General features: G+C 36.9%; 1 protein-coding gene across 2 annotated transcripts in view; it reads left to right on the forward strand.

Annotated features, from left to right (window-relative positions):
* The first annotated feature begins 659 nt into the window (after positions 1-659).
* Positions 660-23,954, forward strand: part of MED23 (mediator complex subunit 23) — a 42,722-nt gene continuing 19,427 nt past the window's right edge. Inside the window, exons 1-15 of one of the 2 annotated variants that reach the window (XM_070461723.1) lie at positions 660-907; positions 1,267-1,298; positions 1,450-1,537; positions 3,850-3,974; positions 5,801-5,912; positions 7,298-7,396; positions 8,179-8,280; positions 8,721-8,790; positions 9,965-10,077; positions 11,368-11,463; positions 12,011-12,028; positions 17,249-17,449; positions 19,145-19,288; positions 20,498-20,643; positions 21,701-21,946. In XM_070461723.1, coding sequence (XP_070317824.1) covers positions 860-907; positions 1,267-1,298; positions 1,450-1,537; positions 3,850-3,974; positions 5,801-5,912; positions 7,298-7,396; positions 8,179-8,280; positions 8,721-8,790; positions 9,965-10,077; positions 11,368-11,463; positions 12,011-12,028; positions 17,249-17,449; positions 19,145-19,288; positions 20,498-20,643; positions 21,701-21,946 — 1,640 coding nt within the window. In that variant the 5' untranslated portion in view covers positions 660-859. The remainder of the gene's footprint in view (positions 908-1,266; positions 1,299-1,449; positions 1,538-3,849; positions 3,975-5,800; positions 5,913-7,297; positions 7,397-8,178; positions 8,281-8,720; positions 8,791-9,964; positions 10,078-11,367; positions 11,464-12,010; positions 12,029-17,248; positions 17,450-19,144; positions 19,289-20,497; positions 20,644-21,700; positions 21,947-23,954) is intronic. The other variant, XM_070461724.1, reaches the window with a different exon arrangement.

Below are 23,954 nucleotides of genomic sequence, written 5' to 3' on the forward strand. Positions count from 1 at the left end.
AGGTTTGACTAGATGGATCTTTGTCGATAAAGCATTGTCTCTGCTTTTAATATGCTGTCTAGGTTAGTGATAGCTTTTCTTCCAAGGAGTAAGCATCTTTTAATTTCATGGCTGCAGTCACCATCTGCAGTCATTTTGGAGCCCAAGAAAATAAAATCTCTCACTGCTTCCATTGTTTTCCCATCTATTTGCTATGAGGTAATGGGACCAGATACCATGATCTTAGTTTTCTGAATGCTGAGTTTTAAGCCAGTTTTTTCACTCTAATCTTTCACTTTCATCAAGAGGCTCTTTAGTTCTTCACTTTCTGCCATGAGGGTGGTGTCATCTAAGGTTATAGATATTTCTCCCAGCAATCTTGATTCCAGCTTGTGCTTCAACCAGCCTGGTATTTCGCATGATTACTCTATATGTAAGTTAAATAAGCAGAGTGACAATATACAGGCTTTGATGTATTCCTTTCCCAATTTGGAACCAGTCCATTGTTCCATGTCGGGTTCTGTTGCTTCTTGACCTGCATACAGGTTTCTCAGGCTGCGGTGCCTTAGGCTGGAGGTTTCACTTGGGGGCGCTCGCATCTGGCTCGTGGATCGCGCTTCTCCACAGGCGGAACCCTCTGGCTGGGTCTCTTGTTTCTGTGAGTTCCGTAGTCCGCGCACACCCAGCGCTCCAGGCTTCCGTGCGGGTTCCGGCCGATGGCTGGGCCCCGGAGGGGACAGTGCCGGCCAGGCGCCCGAGGAAGAAGTTGAGTCCGGCGACTTGAAATTACCTGCAGGCGTCTCCGGCCTTCTGCCCATCCATTGCCGGAGTTCGGGCCTGGCCCGTGCCGCGCTCCTGGCGTCCACGGAAGGCGAGGGTGATGGTCCAGATGGAGACTCAACTGCAGAGCATTTTTGAGGAGGTGGTGGTGAGTGGAACTTGCCAGGGATCCTGGGCGATGGCTGGGTGAGGGGGTGGCTCGGGGACAGCGGCTCAAGAAATCTGGCCCGCGCAACCTCTCCCCACCTCTTCCTTGTTGTGACATCGAGTATGTGTGCAAGGGCTGAGCGATTCTCAAACTACCGTCAAATTCAGTCTCATTTGAAATCCACAACACCCTTTGTTACAGACCAAGCTGGTGGGTATTGTTTGTTTCTGCTCGTTGCCGACTAAGGTGATTTGCCCTATGTTGCACTGTATTATTTTGATCGGGAAGGCCCTTCTCCCTCCCTTAAAATAATAATAATTAAAAAAATCATGTTGTTTACTATTTTTGTTTTTTAACAGAAAACGGAGATTATAGAAGAGGCTTTCCCTGGGTGAGTGTATACATGGCAGGTCTTTGTGTTCTTCCCTAATTGTAAGATTTTCTTTAGATCTGTCTTGGAGGTTTATAAGATCTACTATTCTGTTTATGTTGAATTCCCTTTTTAAAACTAGTGGCAAATAATTCGATTTTTGTTTTTTTAGCATGTTTATGGACACCCCTGAAGATGAAAAAACAAAACTTATTAGCTGTTTAGGGGCCTTCAGACAGTTTTGGGCTGGTCTTTCTCAGGTGAGCACTGCATTTTTAATACACTCAGCTGATGATTCTTGGCCCTTTATTTTTTTACACTTACTTTGATGTTGCTGTTAAGGTTTTTCTGGAAAAGGAGAAATAAAATTGTCATCATCTTTTATTTGTCTATTCTGGCTTCCGTTTGTTTCAACTTGTATTCTTCCAGTAGAGAATCTGTATTGAAAAACCAAGTTGACCATAGCACAGTGTGAGTTGTTTTTATAAATCTCTCCCAAGTTAGATTGTATAAAACCATTTTCATCCTATTCTGATTTATTTAGTGCACTTTAGGACAACTGTGTTAGGAGTTGTAATGGATAAAAACTTCATTCATTTAATCAGCAAAGGAGCTGGCCCAGCATTGATACAAAGATATTATAAGAAAGGTACTATAGTAAAGATACAAAGATGCCACAGTAAGGATCCAAAGATACTTAAACAAAATTGAGGCAAGTACAGTAAAACTTAATAATAAAGAGCATTCACCAGAAGTTGCAGCCTTGTAAAAGATAAAATGTTTGAACCTTAAAGAGCTCATGATCCAGTAGTGCATTACCTTCTTATGATGCCTTATAAATAGGAAAATGAGAACTGTTTACAGTTGAGCCGCTAGTGATTAAGACTCACTACTCAGAAATGAATTGCCTAGTTGCAGTACATTCGTTCTCTTGCATTTCTTCTACTTGTGATTATTTTTTAATATATTTGTATGGTACAGAATGCAGAGGGGTACCAGAAGTTCCACCCAATGGGTAATCTGCCTTCTGCTTCTCTTAGCTTAGTCATTTGTTTCCTTTTCTGTCTGCAATCAGTGTTTCCAGTTTGTTTCTTTCTAGAATGTTTAATGCATAGAATCATTGTTATAGAATGTCTGTATGCCATGTACAGTACTCATTAGCACCTTGCTTTTTCCCTCTTAAATTCTCAAATTGATGTAATTTTATATCAATCCATTTCAAGTTACTTCTGCCTTCTTTCTTTGTTATAGTAGCATTATTTCCTGTTATATGGCTGCACCATCATTTGTTTAACCAGTCCCCCGCCATCTGATAGGTTGCTTCTTACCTTTTTCTCTTTAAATGATACTATAATGAATAGTTTTAGGCAGGGGACAAAGAATATATTATTGCTGGGTCAGAGGATATTTCTATGTGTAGTTTTTATAAAAATATTAGCTTCCATAAGGGTTTTACCAATTTATCCTCCCACTAGCAATATATGAGTGGGGTATATATAGCTATTCCATCAAGCCTCACAGTATCCTTTTTGATATTTACCAGTCTAAAGCACGAGAAATTTTATCTCAGTGTAGTTTTATGTTGCATTTCTGTGAGTGATATTGAACATCTTACATCTTTCTAACATATTTTAATGTTTTAATAATTGATTAAACAATTTATGAGTTAAGATAAAACCCTTGTCTTTAAGAATTTTGGATTCTAACGGAGGATCTAGGAAGAAAATAAGTATTTCTAAACCAGCAGTGGGTTTTTTTTTTTTTTTTCCATTTATTTTTATTAGTTGGAGGCTAATTACTTTACAGTGTTGTAGTGGTTTTTGTCATACATTGACATGAATCAGCCATGGATTTACATGTATTCCCCATCCCGATCCCCCCTACCACCTCCCTCTCCACCCGATTCCTCTGGGTCTTCCCAGTGCACCAGGCCCGAGCACTTGTCTCATGCATCCAGCCTGGGCTGGTGATCTGTTTATCCAGCACTGTTTATTCAGCAATAGAAATGTGTGCGAGGGACAGTGATAGCACAGCAGGACATCTTGAGGATATTCTGGAATGTAATCTTTGATTTGGGCACCACATTTTGGTATCAGATTTGAAGTTCTGGAAGTCTGGAAATTGGATATGTCATTAGTTCATGACTGATTTGGCTCTTAGGGATTAGAGTCACTAAACTCTCATGAGGCTGCTGTAGTTCATAGTGGGTTTCTCCCCCAGTGACGGATATTTATGTCTGCCAGTAAGGGCACTGCTCTCAGCGCCTTACACAGTCTTGGCTAGACTTCTTTGTTGATCATGAATATGTTCATAAACTCATATTGTTTTTGGAGGTCCCATGTAGTAAAAATGGTGGAAGTTTTAATCTATATAATTGTGTGATTTTAAGCTTAATATAACTCAACTACTACATCTGAATATTTTCAGTCATTTTTAAATTGTTTTCATCCATTAATTTATAATGACGTATCTCACTCATAGTCTTCATATATACTCCCAGATACTGTTAGCTGTTTGTTATTTATAAAATATAAGTCTAGACCTAAAATGTGATCATTTTCTGATTTTCTAGGAATCTCATGAACAGTGCATCCAGTGGATTGTTAAATTCATTCATGGCCAGCATAGTCCTAAAAGAATTTCTTTTCTTTATGACTGCTTAGCAATGGCAGTTGAGACTGGTCTCCTTCCACCCAGGTATGGTTAATGATGAGTATGAGCAGTTGAAAATTTTTCTTTTTTTTATTAATGTTTAGAAATTGGTTGAGGTGATTGTTGTAAAAGGATGAGAGAATAAAGAAGGCAGTTATGGTCAGCAAAAAGTGCTTCATAGTATCTCAGTTTTAATTTTGAGGATGCAGTATTCTTGAAATTGTATACTTCAGGTGCTCAAAACCAGGCCAGCTTTGCCTTTTAGCCCAGGGATTAAAATCACTCACTTTGACAAGCTTTTCCAGGTCGTGTTTCTTGTATTTGTTATAGTCACTGATCTGTTTGTTGAATTTTTTAGATTCCACATATAAGTGAAGTCATACAGTATTTGTCTTTCTGTGTCTGACTTATTTCACTTAGCATAATACTCTTCCGGTCTGTCCATGTTATTGCAAATGGAAAAACTTCATTCTTTTTTTGTGGATAAGGAGTAGTTCACTGTGTGTGTGTGTGTGTGAGTGTGTGTGTGTGTGTGTGTGTGTGTGTGTGTGTGTGAGTGAGAGAGACATCTTTATCCATTCATCTACTGAGAGACACTTAGGTTGCCTTCTTATCTTGGCGATAATAAATAGTGCTGCTATGACCATTGCGATGTGTGTATCTTTTCAGATTAGTGGGTTTGTATTTTTTGGTTATGTACCCAGGAGTGAAATTCCTGGGTCAGTTCCAGTTAACTCTTGCTGCATGGTGAATTGCCTCAGTACTTCATGGCTTAAAACAGTAATAATCCTTTTATTATTAACATTCACGATTACAGTGCTTGCTTGGACAAGGAGTAGGTAGGATTTTCTCAGGTTTTGTGTTTGCAATTGGATGGTGGCTATGACTGGAGTCATGACAGAGATATTCCCATTCATGTGCCTGACTGTCACCTGAGAGACATCGGCTGGCACTGTTGGCCGGAACCTACATATGCCTTCTCTGTGTGACCTTGGCTTTCTCGCAAGGTCGTGGCGTCCAGGAGCAAGCATTCGTAAGAGGGCTCGGCAGAAGCCGTATCACCTTGCCTTGAAAGCCTTTCACTTGCCAGTCTTGGACCTGCCCAAACTGAGGGATAGATTTTTTTCTACCCTTTTGACACTGATACTTTTCCTGGGAGGAGCATCAATATCACATTTTAGAAGAGCATGTGGGGTCAAAAGTCTTATTGCAGCCATCCTGGAAAAACAGTTTGCCACTAATTGGTTAATGGTACATTTAACCAATAGCTTTTGGTACATTTCTTTCTAGCAAAAATATAACATAATTAATATTACTTAGTTCTGCTTTGGAGAAGGCAATGGCACCCCACTCCAGTACACTTGCCTGGGAAATCCCATGGATGGAGAAGCCTGGTAGGCTGCAGTCCATGGGGTCGCTAAGAGTCAGACACGACTGAGCGACTTCCCTTTCACTTTTCACTTTCATGCATTGGAGAAGGAAATGGCAACCCACTCCAGCGTTCTTGCCTGGAGAATCCCAGGGACAGGGGAGCCTGGTGGGCTGCCATCTATGGGGTTGCAGAGAGTCAGACACGACTGAAGTGACTTAGCCGCAGCAGCAGCAGTTCCACATTAGGACTTCCCTGGTGGCTCAAGATGGTAAGGAGTCTGCTTTGGGTTTAGTTCTACTTTGGGTTTAGTCTTTCATATAAGTAAAAAATATAAAATGCTTTATTTAATTTTTTGAAAGTGTGCTTGAGTAATGTACCTTTATGACAATTATTAACACTTACTATGACAAATACAATATGCAAAGTTTGTGGACCTTGGCTATTAGAGAACTTACAGAAATTCTGTCTTGTAACTGGAATGGGTATTCGTTTTTTCTAGGATGGTTTGTGAATCCCTGATAAACTCTGACACACTTGAATGGGAAAGAACGCAGCTCTGGGCCTTAACATTTAAACTGGTTCGGAAAATAATCGGAGGGGTGGATTACAAGGTATTTTTTTTTCTGGTTGTAAAAAATAATCGCTGTCAGATATGATTAATTTTTCTGTGTATATTATTTTAATTTCACATAGGAGAAATGAAGTGGAAGCATTTGTAAAGTCTGTCTCTTTTTTGTTGTATTTCCTGAAGGAGTTTAAAATCGCTCAGTGTTTCCCACAGCTCTCTGCTCCTCTCCCAACATTCTTAGAAGTGCAGGCAGACTCAGTTCTCTCACGCCACAGATCTTATGATGTTGGGGCCCCTTTCCAATGGAAGAGCATAGAGCAGGGAGGTGTGGAGTTGAGAAGTGATGTAGGCTTCAGTGGACAAAGGGAGCCAATCCCGCTTCACCTTGGCCACCCTGGACACTGTCATTCCTTCACTGGTACCTTCAGCACTCTGCTCCTGACCAAAGCAACAGCCGACACTCTAGTTATGTCTCATAACACAGCTCAGGAGCTCCACCGCTGCAGAAGCTTCTGCTTCATACAAGCCACTTTCCTTATTGTCTCTTGAAAGACTTGCGGATACCTGACCCTGTGCCTTATATCTGTATTTTCACTGATCTCAGATGATTTAACTGATAATTATTGGCCAGAGTCATGATTTCATACAAAATTAGTTCTAAGAAGCCTTTTCTGATTATTTTCTATTTACGTGTACTCTTCACTTTCCTTAGCAGGTTAATATGTAGTTTTTACCTCCTTATTTGTGTGGTGCTTCATAATTGTTTCTTTCATGTATATGTTCTGTCTGTCTTTTACAAGACTGATCACATAGTTTATACTATGGAATGAAATGTCTTCTCTGTGTATTAGATTCTGCTCTGAAATAATGCAACTGGAAACAGAGCTGAATAGATGACCAGTTAGCAGAATAGCCTTATTGGCTAAGTTTGAGAGGTTAAAGTATGTGATGCATGATGGGAAAGAGGGAATGAAATTAGAATATATACCAAAAGGAAGGTGCAGAAAAGGTTGTCTGCCAAAAAGTTGAATATTTATTGTCCATGTTTTTCAGTGTTTTCAAGTTCTTCCAAATATATTTTTGTCTGTTAAGCTCAAATTAAACTTTTTGGTCCCTCATAATAATAGAAACTTTTGTAATGTTACGAAAGGAAAGCTGAATGGAATGTGAAAAGTTGAATTTTTATCTATAAATGACTTCCTTTGTTCATTCATATGGCAAGCCATTCTTTAAAATTCTGCTTTGGAACATGATGCTTCTCTTGGGTTAATGTTAGGGGTTTGAATGTTAGCTTTGGTTCAGAAAAATTAAAAGTGTGACTTTGAGGGTTACATATTTTTCCAAGTATATAATCTTGAAAGCTTTAGGCATTTTAACCAGCACCCGGGACTTTTTAAAAATTTAATCTGTGACTTTTTGTTCTATCAGGGTGTTCGAGATCTCTTAAAAGTGATTTTGGAGAAAATCTTGACAATTCCCAATACAGTGAGCTCAGCTGTTGTACAGCAGCTTTTGGCAGCAAGAGAGGTAATTTAAACTTGTCTGCAATTCACTGATCATCTCCTAAAGATGTCTAGTTTTATATTTCCGTGCTTTTAAAATTTACAGTAGTTTGTAAAATGTTCCATTTCTTTACTTCCACAAAAATCATATTTTAAAGGTATTATTTCACTTCCACTGTATTTCAAAAGGAAATTTTCCATTTTAATTCATAGTTTTTAATTATGAAAACAACAATATTGATAGTATTGTGTCTTTAACCGATGTGAGATGTCAGCCTATGGGCCACTTTAAAGGTCTTTGTGCTTTGTACTTAGTGTTGCAAGAACTGTTATTTTAGTCTGTTGCCTTCCTGTTGGTTTTAGTCACTCAGTCGTTTCTGACTCTTTTTGACCCCATGGACTATAGCCCACTAGGCTCCCCTGTCCATGGGATTCTCCAGGCAAGAATACTGGAGTGGGTTGCCATTCCCTTCTCCAGGGGATCTTCCCGACCCGGGGATCGAACTTTGGTCTCCTGCATTTCAGGCAGATTCTTTACCACCTGATCCAACAGGGATGTCTACCAATATTTAATGCATGTTCAATGTTACTTACTATCAGGAATCTAGTCTGTTATTTACTATCAGCAATCATTGTATTAATATTCATTTTTAGATATTCACATTTAAATGAATTTTTATGCTATATTTAAGTCAACTGAATCCATGAAATAATATCTTTACTTTTTAAATATCATTGTTGTTGGATTTAAATGGCACATCTGTGGGACTATTCAAAATAATAACATACCCCTTTTATTTTTCCTAGGTTATAGCATATATCTTGGAAAGAAATGCTTGTTTACTACCAGCATATTTTGCAGTCACAGAGATCAGGAAACTATATCCTGAGGGAAAACTTCCACATTGGGTAAATTTGATGTTTTTTTTTTTAAATTTTGATAGAAATTTGTATTAAAAATTATTATATTAATCTGATTTTTTGTGTGCTCATTTTTTAATGGTCACTTTATCCTTAGATAATATGTGATTATTTTTTTTATGATGCATTTCTTTCGTTTCTCTGCTGTCCTGTTGAGATAGTTTATATATATTATTTCGTAAAATATACACAGCTTCATCAAATAGCTAAGGACATGGTGGTATGACCTGGCTTAATTCAGGGATAAATAAACTGGTAAGTAATTGTTTAGGAGGAAGTGAAAGAGAACTAACCTTTGAGTAGTTTTCTGTGCCAGGAATTGTACTAAATCTTTACATATTATCTTGTTTTGTGTAAATGATTCTTATATTCAGAGCAATCTTGATTTTATTTCTCCACTTACTTGTTTTCGTTTTATTTTGTTTTAGTTACTTGGAAACCTGGTATCAGACTTTGTGGATACGTTCAGGCCAACAGCAAGGATAAACTCCATTTGTGGTAGGATTATAATTTAAAATATTCTAAATAGTACCTGATTTTTAGCGAGCTGACTACTGAACCAAGTTGATGGATGAAATCTTACACATGTCTTGGTGACTTGCCATCTTAATGTAACTCTAGGAGCGTATATCTCTATAGCGTATACCTCTGCTCCCCAGGCACCTGGAAGTCTCAGCAGATCTGTCTCTCTGGCTTTAGTGCACCACATTGTCTGACTCCCAGCCCATTCCAGCTCACATCTTTGCTCTGTATATAATTTATTTTGTTTTCCACTTATTTCATGTTTATTAGAGTCTCTGAATTTCCTTTTAAAAATAAGCACATGATTTGCAGTTTTTACAATTCTCATATGTATATTCCTGAATTACTTCTAGAAATCATGGTAGCCTGAGAACAGCCTGGGATTATAGACCCTTATTTAATCAATGACCAAGTTTTCAGCACTTTCTGTGAGTTAGGTGCTATTCTGGGCACTGGAAATACAGAAAAGAAATGAAAAGGACACTAGACCGATAATTCTTAGGCTCTTAGCTTTCATAACTGAGTGGATATTGACATCATTTGATGAATTATGGAAAGTGGTGCAGATTTGAGAAGAGTGAGAATGAATTTAGTTTATGTTATACTGAACTTAAGGTGCTTGTAGGACATCCCAGTGACAACATTTATCAGGCATTTGGATACGTGAACTGATTAATGGTCAAATACTACATCTAAGACCTCTAGGAACATCTTGTTTAAAGTTACTTAGTTTGACCCAAGATTAAAGGTTTGTAAACTTTTTCTATAAATGGTGATACAACAGATATTTTTGGCACTGTGGGCTGTGCATTCTTAGAGCTACTCAACTCTGCCCTTAGAGTGCAGAAGGAATAGAGGTTCAGTGAAACTTAACGGGAGAAGGTGGATTTGGTTCATGGATTGTAGCTTGCTGAACTCTGTCCCTGGACAAATGCAACATTTGTGAGTTTGGAAGTCTTGTACAAATTGGTCTTTAACCACCTGGGCTAAAAATATTCAAAGAAAATTCCCAGACTTCTAGCTAATTAAAACATATTTTTAACCAGTGCTTGGTTCAGCATGATATTCATTAACTATTTGTAGTGTGAATGAAGGACTAGGCATTGGTATGTTCACATTTACTTACAAGCCTTTATTGTAATACCTACAGGCCGTTGCAGCCTTCTACCAGTTGTAAATAACTCGGGTGCCATTTGTAATTCATGGAAATTGGACCCTGCAACTCTCCGTTTTCCTTTGAAAGGCCTTTTGCCATATGATAAGGTATGTTGCTCAATATGAAGGAGCTTTTGATCCTTCAGAGTCTTCATCCAAGATTATGTATTGTGTAATGCTAAATTGTCTCTTCATAGACTGAAAAAGTAAATATTCAATGAAAGATAGTTTATAACCATAAACCATGGTTTATGTCATGATTTCAGGATCCAAGTTTAGCCTGTGGTTTGTGATATTGCAGGTGTTTACATTCCAACGGTCCACTTCTGGCAAAGTACTTGGTGTTAGAAAACTGAATTTTTAAATAGATTCCTTGTTTTCACTTTTCCTTTAAAAGCAAGGACCAAAAGTGAATTGAGCCTCCTTATTTGTTGCATTTTTTGTCAAAAGGGGAGAGGTGGGGAAGGACAAAAGTAGAGTAGAAATTTCTCAAGGAGAAAAATCCATGTATATCCATAATATGAAATATGAGGTATAGACATAAAGTTTTGATGAAACACATATGGCAGATTTATCTTACTATCTTGGGGTTTGACATGATGACAGAGCAGGTTATAGGGAGGGCCTAATAGTTTTCATGTAAATGTTTCATGTCAAAAATGATATAAAGAGTGATTGGGAAACTTATCCCAAAGTGAAGGAGGATAAAATAGTACAACTAAGGTGACAATCCACAGCTCTTGGGATATTAGCAAAACTTTGAAAGATGAAAAAGTGATAAACTACATGGAATTTACAATCATCGCAGTAATAAAAACAGGTAAACTTACTGTGTACTTCCTATATGCCAGGCACAGTTTTAAGAACTTTACTTTGTAACAGCTTTTATTCTTAACTATCATCTTAATATTTCCACTATCCAGGTGATGAAACTGAGACACAGAGTGGGGTGTTAGCTTTAGCAGACAGTATGGTCAGGATTTGAGCTCAGATAATCTGATTCTGAATTTACACTATAAAGCCCTCTGCTTTATGTTTACACTTGCAGAATAATGGTTAGAAACTGCCCCCTTTCCTCTTTGATTAGATTTCTGGGCAGAAAATCCTTTCCTTACAGTGATGCTTAAGACTTTCACATGACTGTGGCGGAAGCCATTCCTAAGGTTTTCTCTATGACCATGAGCAAGTCCCTTCAACTCAGTTACGTCATTTATGAAATGAAGGGTGGGAGCAGATTAATTGTAAACACTAAAATCCTTTGATTTTTTCCCACTAGATACTGCCTACTGTGTGAAGGTAACAAGAGCCTTTAGAGGATTTTTTTATCCCAATTTCAAATTTTTTGAATGAACATTAACTCTAATCTTGAAGCAATGATTTTCTTTATTTTCTTTAAAGGATCTGTTTGAACCACAGACTGCTTTGTTGAGATATGTTTTGGAGCAGCCTTATTCCAGGGATATGGTCTGCAATATGCTAGGTTTAAATAAGCAGGTACTGTACTGTGCTGGAAACCTAGTAAATTCTGCATAGAATCTGCACTATTCTTTTCTCTTTTCTTTGCTATAGCTAACTGAGCAAAACAGTTAAGAACTATTTGATGATTTTTTTTTAGTATATGGTTTATTAAGTAATGTATTTTTTCTATCATTTATATATTGCTTTAAGAATGTTTAAATTAAAAAGGAGATATTTTAAAAGTTGGTTTATTTTGCATTGCTTTTTTTTCTATAAGGCCAGTTTCAAGTATACCTTTTGCCAGAGAAACCTACACATGACTTAACCATAATTTTTGACTTTTTTTTTTTGGTTTGGGTGTCTATTTTTATAACCCTTGGTATCTTCAGCATGGCCTCAATTGCTGTTTTTTGTTTTTTTTTTCTTTTTGGTGTATGTTTTTGGTGGTTTAACATGTGGGCGGGTTTGTGCTGACTCTGGGTTCCTTGAGGCTGGCCTCATAGTCACTGTTTTGTCTTTTCTTTTTTTCTTCCTTTATTTTTGTTCTGTCCTGTCTTGTCCTGCCCATCCTCCAATGCTCTAGACCTTGAACATTGCTCAGGTATGTTCACAACCTTACTGTTGTATTGTGACTAACGATACGCTGGCCGCTTTGTAGCCACTGATTCCATTTAGAGAATACATGTATGGTCGGGGCTTGAAATTGGCAGGACCATGCTGAGACCAAGGCCACTAAAATGAATTTCTTCTTGGGATTATGAGAGTTGTTTTTGGTGGATTGTTTTTGGTTTTGGTTTTTGGTGTTTGTTTGTTTTTTGTTTTTTTTTTTTTAATATTCTTTTTTCTTTTTTTTTTTTTTAAATCAAGAGACAACACCTGGCACTTGATAAAGCCTGTCACTTTTTGATGAGTTGTTTTTCCTTCCCACTCCATTTTACTGTTTTTCCTACTTCAGGGCTAAAGCTAGCCTGGTGGAATTTTCAGAGATGGAAAGATTGGTGGTGGCCTTTATCTTTCCAGATAATTAAAATATAAACAAACAACATCAATAAAAATACCTGCCTTGCTTTGCCTAAAAACAAAAACAAAACAAAAAAGAAAAAAACAGTTTAACAGAGATACGTTACTTTTACAAGTTGGAGTGGTAAGCTTTGCATGGGGAAGTTTTTTTGGAAACGTGGAGATTGACTGAGAAATGTCACACTCTTAGGTGACCCCACACCTGCTTGACAAACACGCTTCTTTGTCAGTCTTTGCCGGAAGTGACCCCTCCTGGCGTTAGCGCCTCTCAGCGGAAGGCCGCGTGTGGCAGGAGGAGCACAAAATGGCCAGACTCTATAAAACGGACTCTTATACATTCCCAAGTCCGTTTCAGGACTTTTCACCTTTGAGATTTTAAGCAAAATAGTGGTTCTAATTATTTTTGTTAAAAAATTTTTGAGCCCAGCATATTAAAATAGACCAGCTTTTTGATTTTAATAAGACGTTCTTGTCCAAGTTATATAAACTAGCGTTGCTGTTTGCAATACTATAGTGAAGGTTGTGCCGGTGCTTCCATTTATAAAGCCCTATTTTTAAGGACATATAGCTTGGCCATAAAACTTGCTCAGTGTTGAAACTTTGCATGCCAAACCTCACCCTAGTAGCAGTATCTCTTTTATTATTTTAAGTTTTTTCTTCTGAAAAATTTACCAAGTCTCCTTGTTTGGACAAGCCTTTGTTCATGTGAAACTGAAACTACTTCACACCACAGTATCTGACAGTTTCCTCACATAGCCTGTCAATGTAACATCTTAAACACCAAGTCATTAACTCTGATGAGCTTTCACTTGAGTTAGAGGTAAGTATTCAGTTAACCTTGAAAGAATGCTTTCATGCTATGTCTTAAACCTAGTTTTTGCAATGAACTTTAAGGCATACTTGACTCATTTTTTTTGCAGTTTGGTTAATAAACATACCCATGGTCATTTGAATCCCACCCCCCAGATATCCTTAGCCATCCTTAACTTTTTGCTTTTGGAGAGCAGCTCTTCTCAAATGAGAAATTGATGAAATTTAGAGAAGGATATTTCTGATCTGATCCTTTGAATAACAAGTTTCAACCTAAAAAAAGTTTATGACTAAGACATAAATCCATAAAAAATAAAGTTTATAATGGAAATGCTGACAGAACATTATTAGTACTGATCCCACTATAGTGTAAACATTGTCAAAAGTTCACAATTCATCAGTAATTGATTTGGTAGAAAACACTGTAGTCAGTGGATTTGTAAATGTAAGGTATATGCCGAATTGACATATTATTTTTACCACCTAGAAAGTAGGGTGGAAAATGAGAGCACACTGTATAAGAAGCATATGATTAAAAATTAACAAGTTATTACATCTTTTATCATTACAGAACTATATCCTGCACTATACTTTCTTATCCTTTCTCTAGCGATGCAATAATTTACTTAAAGCTTTGAAACCTTTTAAGAGCTGTCCATATTGTATTTTCCAGTAGGAATTGGGCTATGGTACTTTATCCTAAAATTGGTTGCATTCAGAAGGTCATTAATAGCCCAGTTCTGCGACCAGCAGGGGAGTGTTCACAGTGGAAGAATCCTATTTTGTGTGTTTGCACAACAGTTTGTACTCCTTCTACTGAAAAGGAGCATTACAAAACAGATCCATCCTCGAGCTCTTACGTGGTGGTGTATGAACTCTGACTATGCTGAGATAGTGAGGTACTAGACTGATCATTCAGTCTATCCTTAAAAGGCACCATTGAAAGTGGTATTTACTGGCAGGGGACTCCAGTTCTGGTTGGTAGAAAATATGATAAATGAAATACAAAGGGATTCTTCTTCCCAAGTTGTCCTCAATAAATACTGCTTTAAAATTAATTTCTGTCTCTGAAATAATGGTTTTTAAATTAACCAATGCCTACCTAGGTTCATGGGCTTCCCAGGTGGCACTAGTGTTAAAGAACCCACGTGCCGGTGCGGGAGATAAGAAGCACAGGTTCGATCCTTGGGCTGGAGGCTGGAGGAGGGCATGGCAACCCACTACAGTATTCTTGACTGGAGAATCCCATGGATAGAGGAGCCTCGTGGGCTACATAGGGTCTCAAAGTCAGACACAACTGAAGCAACTTAGAAAGCACACTCCTAATTATGTTAAAATTGTACCACATAAGCAGTACCAAAACCATTACTTGGAAATATCAGGGGCCACTTAATATAGGATATGGTTACTAAGACTGAAGGCATTATCATTTGCCATTTTAAATAGTGGTGGGAAAAAAATCAGGGGCATGGGTGGGGGTTAATATTCATGTTTCCATTAATGCTTTGTGCCTGATTTTTAGGCTGAAAATCTAAAATAAGTTTCCAATACAGTTTGAACCATTATGCAGAAATTAAAATGCTGAATTTAGATTCTTACTGTTAAAAAGAGGCTTTAACTAAACATGCATATATGTATGATATAAGCTAATTCAACTTATCTACCTACATCTTGAAGACTTAAATTCATGAAAGCTTTCAGCAACTTGTGAATAGTCATAGACATAGATAGCATCCATTGACTGCCAGTCTAGTGATTAATAATTAGCCTTTATTCACAAGTCATTAAACTGATTTACAGATTTGTTCCACTTTATAAAATAATTTATGTGGTAGAGAGTCTTAATTTTAATGTACTTATCTTTTAGCAGTTGAAAACTAAAATAAAACTTACTCTAAAGTAGTTAGCAGCACAGCTCATTTTATAATCCAGACTTCTCTCTTTCTCTCTTTTTTTGGTATTATTAAAATTGGCAAGTAAAAGAGGAACATAAGTTTAAGCTGTCCCTAAGCTTGGTTTGAGAACTATCCTTGGATTTAACCAAAAACACCTGGGAAATACAGAGTTAATTTTGATAGATACTCTTCTACCCTCAGACTAAGTAGCTGCATTTGGTGCCCTGGATATACCTGACTGATTTAACTGTTAACAGAAAATTTGGGGGTAGTTTTGAGTCTTAATACATATTGAATGATTGTCAGCTTTGACTGTAAATTTCCTAGTTCTCACTTTGCCAAAATCTTAGTATTTTTGGTTTTCCTCTAAATCATGAACTATTTGACCATAAATCACTGCACTTCTAAAAATATATAGGTTAAAATTCAGTTCTTTAAAACAAATAGCTAGTACTAACATGGAAAACTCAAAAAAATGACCCAGGTGCTCAAAACCAACTTTCTTTAGTTTGTTCTTTTTTCCTGAAGCAGATTGATGGAAGACTGTCGTGGGTGGAGGAATAGATGACAAATTGGTTAGTTTCCAAACTAGAACCAAATTCCCATCACTAACGAAAAATTCCTACTGGAAATCCTGGCTTTACTTCTTTTCACAAATTTTTCTGACTCTTGTATACTTTGAATGATCTCACTCTAAATTTGTGTTGTCTGACACATTTCTTAGGTTGTTGGTGGTTGGCAGAACTAGTGAATTTCAAGCCCTGTACACAGTAGTTTTGCATGCTGATTTAAGAAATAGTTTGTAGTGTTGTCTGTTGCACTTTGCTCTGCTTCATAATGATAATTACATTTGGAGGAAAAGTACTGTAGTCCCAACTGGTGGTGTTAATATTGCTCTTTGTAAAACTGTAATGTGGTTGAACTGTGATCATGGCATTGTGTTTTTGGAAAAATTATGAAACAACCATTGATGCTTACTGTTTTGGATAGATGTTTGTTTTATTTGCATGCTTTAAGGAAGTGCAGCTATATTGGAGCTTTACAAGTTTGGAGCTGGCAGAAAGCATGCAAAAGAGGGGATGCTATTCATTATGTTTTGTTTTTTTCCAAATTCGTCCCCATTTTGCATTTTCCCCCTAAATTTAAGGAAATCATATCCCTTTTTCATGGCAAAAGACTAATAATCACATCTAAAGTTTACAGGGAAAGCATCTGTATTAGTATTGTATTCATTAGTAAGGCTTCCAACTGCCTGGCTATTAAGTCATATAACATATTTTATTAAAAATATGAAAATGGCTTAAAATATGGCTTAACATTACTTTTGATAAAAGCTTTTGAATCACTTTAAAAAGCATAAACCTTTTTGCCTCTAGAAAGGGAAGTTGCATTTTCATTTTTAGTGTTTAAACTCAATTATTTTTCTTGTTTTAGATTTTAAAATAGTCTAATTTAAAATTAAAGCTGCATAATGTTTGACTTCTAAGAGGGAAGAACATAGCTTTAACTTTGAGGCCTTTTTTTTTAATAGAGGAAGTTTCCATTTCAGTATCAAATAAGTACCACACGTTGAAAAACAGACATTGAATATTTAGATATACCTCTGTATATAAAGCTAGTGTAAGCCAGTGGTAATTACTTTTAAGTAAATAGATCACACACTGCTTTGTTCGCTCTCTTGTCATAATATGTGATTCCTGGAAATCCAGGGGTTTCATATTTTGAGTTAGATTGTAAAATTAATACTGTTATCACCATTTCATGTATCTTTAAAATGCTCTTTATTCAAGAAATAAATAACAGAATTTTCTACTGTGTAGTTCCGTCTGTCATACTGGAACAATGATGTCTGTAGTAAAAGTCAAAAGCTAATGGGAAGCCTATTTTAGGTGAGAAAACTAATTTTTTATGAAATTCATCCTCTGTGATAATATAACATGGTGCAGCTTTAATGGACTAAACCTAGCCTTAACTTTCTAAGTTCAACGTCATTCCATGCTTCTTGGCCTCTCTGTTACAATGAACGCCCCTTGACTGGTAACGTGGGAGCTAACCGGGAGGCTCTTGGAATACTGTATTCAATCTCTGCCCCACAGCACAAGCAGCGCTGCCCTGTGCTGGAGGACCAGCTGGTGGACCTGGTGGTTTACGCCATGGAGCGGTCCGAGACGGAGGAGAAGTTTGATGACGGGGGGACCAGCCAGCTGCTCTGGCAGCATCTCTCGAGCCAGCTCATTTTCTTTGTGCTTTTCCAGTTTGCAAGTTTCCCACATATGGTCCTTTCTCTTCATCAGAAGGTGAGTGCATGCCCTCTTTCAGAGCCATTTCACCTGCTGATGAGTCTATTTCAGATGAGTGTATCTAGTGAAACAGAAGTTCTGAGCTCTGATTTCTCTTTTGTTCAGTGCTCGTATGATTTCTTCGCTTTTCACTTTCTTGTCACTGTAAAAACTGGATTCATTTATTTATTCCACATATTCACAACGCCAGGACCAGGAGAGACAAAATGAAAAGGTACTAATATATAATATAGTACCCTCAAAGAGCTCCTTACTGGTGAGAAGATGTAGGTATAAACAATTGGATTATAATAATAATGGAAACATGTTTCCTTGCAATAGAAATGAAAGAGAAAAGTCCCTGTTAAAGACACCCAAGAATGGCTTTATCAAAGGGGGCTTGAAACTATTACTTGAAAGACAAGTAGAAATTTGTCAAGGGGAAAAGATAGGAAAGTGTTTCCATGGCAATAAAATGACCATTTAGAGGCAGAAATGTGTTAAAACATGAAAGAAAACTATAGAAGGGAAAGTGTTGGTGAGATGAGGAAAGCAGGACAGTAAGACCAGACATGGAGACCTTTATATGCCCCTGTGTTTGTTCTGAGTATTTAAAATTTACTTTCGGAAGTAAATGAGGAACGGAAAGACATCATCAGATACAAGCTGGAAAAATTACTGCTAAGCATCACATATGGGAAGACAGTGATGTAGAGATGAATGAAGCCAAAATCAGAGGCCAGGAAACTAGTAAGGGAGCTGTTGCTGTGGTCTGGGGGAGAGAGGCTGAGGCCTAAACCAGGAAAGAGGAGGAGCGAGAAAGCAGGTAGGCGGGGAAGTATATTAAGACATGATGGCAATAGGTGACAGAGAGGGTGTCAGGAATCTAGGACCACTCACTGGCTTCTGCTTTGGCAGTGAACGAAAGAGGAGGACAATGAATCCAAAACAGAATACGTGTGGCAAAGTAAGTGTGTGGGAAGGGTTGGTTTTAGGCATAAGGCTTTATACACATTGAATGGGAGTAAAATGAGTGGTGTAATATCTGTAACATCTTGATAGCCTGGATTATCTTGGGGAAATTTTTCATAAGAGTTGTTAAAATCCTTTTAACCACCGCTTACTTACCACCCCTATCTTCACCACTGGTTTCTGTTACAGTCTATAGGAAACCAGGAAAAGTATTTTTGATAACCAGTCCTTGAAGAGTAAAAAATAAATAAATTTAACCTTTTTGTTATAATAATAACAAACTCTGGTATTTTTTTAATTTATTTTTAATTGGAGGATAATTGCTTTGCAGTGTTGTATTGGTTTCTGCCATGTATCAGCATGAAGCAGCCATAAGTGTACATATGTTCCCTCCGTCTTGAACCTCCCTCCCACCTCCCACCCCAGACTCCTTGTGTTTTGATGCGGTATTTTTAGTAACATTCCCATATTAAACTTGATTCTCGTGCACACATACTCGACTTAATTTTGTCTAAAACATTTCATTTTTGATTTGCATAGTTGTTTTGGAAATCAGGGAGAAGCAATATTAATTTTAAAAGCTTTGCTGGGTGTGCCCTGAGTAGAGACAAAGTAATCAGTAAATGCCAAAGTTAGGTGCTAACTTTCTAAGAACAAGATTTCTCTCTCTTTTTTTTTTCTTTAAGCTTTATATATCTGTTTCTTTGACTGTGTAGATGTGCATTTAAATATCTTTTACAGTTGGCGGGGCGAGGACTGATTAAAGGTCGAGATCATCTTATGTGGGTTCTCCTGCAATTCATTTCTGGGAGTATTCAGAAAAATGCACTCGCTGACTTCCTCCCTGTCATGAAGCTCTTCGACCTTCTGTATCCGGAAAAAGAAGTAAGTTTGGCTAGTATGATTAGAATTATGTCTAGTTTATGTATAAGGATGTTAGTGTAATTTTGTGAAAAGAGCACTGGACTTGAAAAATGGAAACATGGTTCTTTTCCCAGTTTTTGTAATAGCTGTAATCATGGGATGGACATTCAGTCTCTCTTGACATTAGTTCATTTCTATGTAAAATGAAGAAATTTAACTAGATTGTTTCTGAAGTTTATCTTTAATCACAGTCAAATCACAGTCGAACAGCTAGTATGACAAGCTCTTTCTCTATATTTTAAAAAGGTTTACAATTTTTTAAGAGCGTGAAACTGTTTTAATGTATACACATTTAAGGACCAAATAACATCAGTATCTGTTAATTTTTTTTTTTGGTTGTTTGCTAATTGAGTATGTCAAAGTAGTAAAGTCGCTGTCGTGTCTGACTCTTTGTGACCCCATGGACTGTAACCTATGAGGTTCCTCCATCCATGGAATTTTCCAGGCAAGAGTACTGGAGTGGGTTTCCTTTCCTTCTCCAATGTCACACTAGTGCTTATTATATAAGGTGTTTGAAATATGGTATGTATTGATGATTGCCATTTTTTAGGAACATTTCATTACGGAAATTTTTAAATGCACCAAAAAATGTAGAGTAAGTTAAAAAGAGAAAGTCTCATGTACCCATCACCAAAAAATGTTCTTATTTCTTCTTTCCTTCTCATCTTGTTTTTCCTAATGCTGGATAATTTTAAAGCAAATTCCAAACATCTGTGTAATTTCACCCATCAATATACAGTGTGTCTGATGCTGCTCATTTAGATTGCTTATCTCTTACATGTTGTTGAAAAGCATACATGTGACTCTTAGAAATTCTCTATTCATGTTTATCACACTCAGTAAAATAATGATGTGATTAATTTTTTCATATGATGTGTTTAAATTTTAAAAAATAAAAATTTAATGATTGTGGATGCTCTGTGACAGTAGAAAAAGCTTGACTAAGCACCTGTGAATTTCTGTTATTTTCTTGGAAAGTAAAAGCAATCTTTTAGTAGTTTCAGTATCTGATAGCTGTTAGATCTTCTGGTTTGTATTATTGAACAAAGGACAGCTGGAGCTAACTTAACACAGGATGTTTTAAAAAGGAGTCCAGTGGAAATGGGTGACTGTAATACATGTAATTAGTTCACTCTGCTCTCCTATAATATGCAAATTGATCTTTTTCAGTTTATCCCGGTTCCTGACATTAACAAACCCCAGTCAACTCATGCCTTTGCCATGACCTGCATTTGGATTCATCTCAACAGAAAAGCCCAAAATGACAACTCCAAACTACAGATTCCAATACCTCACTCCCTAAAGCTTCACCATGAGTAAGTTGTTTGTAGCTTGACAGTTCATTTTTTTAACTTAATAGTGGGGTGAAGGCTAATGATAATTTTCTCAGTATTTATATAAAATATGAAAATTTTCCAGCATCCACTGGAGGTAAGGATAAATATTTAATGTGTGTATTATAACTAAGAACCTGATCAATACCTGCAGCAGAAAGCAATTAGAAGATTAACCCATCCTGTTTATATGTGTGGGGATATATATAGGTATATACATTTTTTTAAATTTTCAGGTCTGTTTTTGCTTTTATGTATTTTACCTTGGTTAAAATACTTAATTTCCAAAAATATGTAAAAATGTTTCAGAATATCTTAGATTTGAGCCTGATTGAGATATCACTCACTTCCTGGGCTGCAGTCAATCCGACTGAACTAATCTGGTTGTCATGTTCCCTTACACATTTCCAAAGCTGTGATTACCCAAAAAAGATGCACTTTTTTAGATAGGACTGGGCTTCCATCAAGGATGTTAATTCCCACCTAGACCTTCTGAAAAAGACCGTCAGGTCTGTTTATAGAAGACTTCAGGGTAGTCGGATTTCACATTTCATTTGACTTTCATTGTATGATACCCCTTAACCATTTTTCCTCAGTGACATCTGTAATGAAGGCATTTGAATGTTCTTAAGCAAGTAGATAATAGATAGAAGCCTAATTTATGAATCTGTGGCTTATTTCTTCATTATCTTAGTGCAGTGTATGTAGTACCTATTTAACAAATAACCATTCATTGTTCACTTTTAACTGCTAACATTCTTTCTGAATGCTTCTTAAACCTTTCGTGTGTCAGCACTCTTTTGGCAGAAACTATGATATCTATAGGAATAAAGATAATATATTTGTTCAGTCACTCAGTCATGTCCAACTCTTTGTGACCCCATAGATGATAGCCCGCCAGGCTCCGCTGTCCTTTACCATCTCCCAGAGCTTGCTCAAACTCTTGCATGAAATTAAACTATTATTTTAAAAAAAAATGCAGATTACCTTTCTGGAATTTATTTCATTTTTTTCTATTTAATGGAACTTGAAATTTTAGGTTCCTGCAGCAGAGTCTTAGAAATAAGAGTTTACAAATGAATGACTATAAGATCGCCCTGCTATGCAATGCATACTCTACAAATTCAGAATGTTTTACGTTACCTATGGGAGCTCTGGTGGAAACTATTTATGGAAATGGAATTATGAGGATACCACTTCCTGGAACGAGCTGTTTGGCTTCAGGATCTATTACGCCCTTACCAATGAACCTCCTGGATTCACTGACAGTTCATGCCAAAATGAGGTATATTCTTTTTATTTGTTTGGTTTTATGTCAAGAAATTGACATCAGTGTAGTAAAGACTTGATTTCATGATTATGTCTGTATATTTTATGGTCAGATATATTTTTAAAAACGTTTAGGTTTATTCTATAACAAAAATGGTATTGTTTATTATGGGAATTCTAGAATATACATATAAGCCCAAAGAAAATGAAAATAATTGCTATAATCCCTCCTTGAAAAATAAACATTGTAAAATTACATTTATATATGTGTATTCTGAGTCCTTATTCTATGTGCATATATATATGAATTTATAGGGGTTTTTTTTGTTTTTTCCAAAAATGTGCTCTTAACTACAGTACTGTTTATAGCCACCTTTTTCTCATTGTTGTTGTTTAGTTGCTAAGTTGTATCCAACTCTATTAAACACCTGTTTATTTTCATTTTTTAATTAAGCATCTTCTTAGGGCTAGTGCTCTTCAGAACCATCTGGTTTAATTGCTACATAGAGGTCTTTTTTTAGGTCTATATGTGATCCTTCAGTCAATTGCATATTGTTGGATACTGAAATTATTTGCAGTGTCTTAGTGTTATAAAAATGGCTATGAAGATTATTTTTTTGGCTGTGTTTGCACCTATCTATAATTCCATTTTTATTAAATAATTTGCTGGAAGTAGAGTTACTGTGTCCAGGAATGCAAAACCTGTAATACTTTTCTTGTATTGACTATATGTAGGGGTGCTTTTAGAATTGGCATTTATGGTCTCTAAAAGTCAGAAAAGGCCCCAAGGGACCACAGGAGCTAAGCTGATGGTGTAAGTGAGTGGTGCCTGGTGCTGCATGCGGGCAAGTCAGGCAACTGTGTGCCCGGAAGCTTGTGTATAGAGAGGGATTGTGAGTGACTGGGGTGTGTGGGGCTTAACTCACAGTACTGCCACTTGGGCTAATTTCTGTTATGTTAAACTGCGTGCTAGTGTAGTTAGTTCTTCAAAATGTTTTTTGAAAAGGGCTAGAAATCCAGATTTTTATTTCTAGACTTCCAACCATTAAATGTTGACTCAAGCTTCAAACACTGCATAGGTCCAAGAGAATGTGTGTATGGGCCTCCAGGTCGGGAGAGCATTGGTTCTAGAACAGCCACTCTGTTTTTCAGGCAGTAAATGTTGTGCTAGAATCATACATGCACTTCACTGGCATATGTGAGGGAATTGCGTATAGCCCTGTTAATACCTTATATTAACAGGTAATCCTGTTAATATTTGGATTTGCAGTTACTTGTTAAGTGGTTCTGTAACAAAAGTTAATTTCTTAAGTGGTTTTAGTTACATATTTGTAAAAGAAAAATGGCCTAAAACCATTCAAGCATATTATTTTTTTTTAAAGATTTTTTTTTTTAATTGAAGGATAATTGCCTTATGGAATTTTGTTGTTTTCTGTCAAACGTCAACATGAATCAGCCATTGGTATGCATATGTCACCTCTGTCTTGAACCTCCCTCCCATCTCCCTCCCCACCCTGTGCCTCTAGGTTGGTACAGAGCCCATGTTGAATTCCCCAGGGCCTACAGCAGATTCTTCCTGGCTGTCTCTTTTGCATATGGTGATGTGATTTCCATGTTACTCTGTCCATACATCTTACCCTCTCCTTCCCCTGCCCTGCGTCCACAAGTCTGTTCTCTGTGTCTGTTTCTCCATTGCTACCCTGCCAATAAATTCATTGGTACCATCTTTCTAGATTCCATATATATACGATACGATATTTATCTTTCCCTTTCTGACTTACTTCACTCTGCATAATAGGTTCTAGGTTCATCCACCTCATTAGAACTGACCCAAATGTGTTCCTTTTTGTGGATGAGTAATATTCTGTTGTATATATGTATCACAGCTTCTTTCTTCCATTCTTATGAGTTGTACCCAGATTGTGCTGTTTTGTGAACAGAGAGACCCTGATGCGGGTTGAAAGCAACATGGAAACCAGAATCAGTCTCAGGCTGTACAGTGCATCATTGCCCTGTGTCCTGCA

Source organism: Odocoileus virginianus, chromosome 34 (assembly GCF_023699985.2).
Source record: "Odocoileus virginianus isolate 20LAN1187 ecotype Illinois chromosome 34, Ovbor_1.2, whole genome shotgun sequence".
Lineage (NCBI taxonomy): Eukaryota > Metazoa > Chordata > Mammalia > Artiodactyla > Cervidae > Odocoileus > Odocoileus virginianus.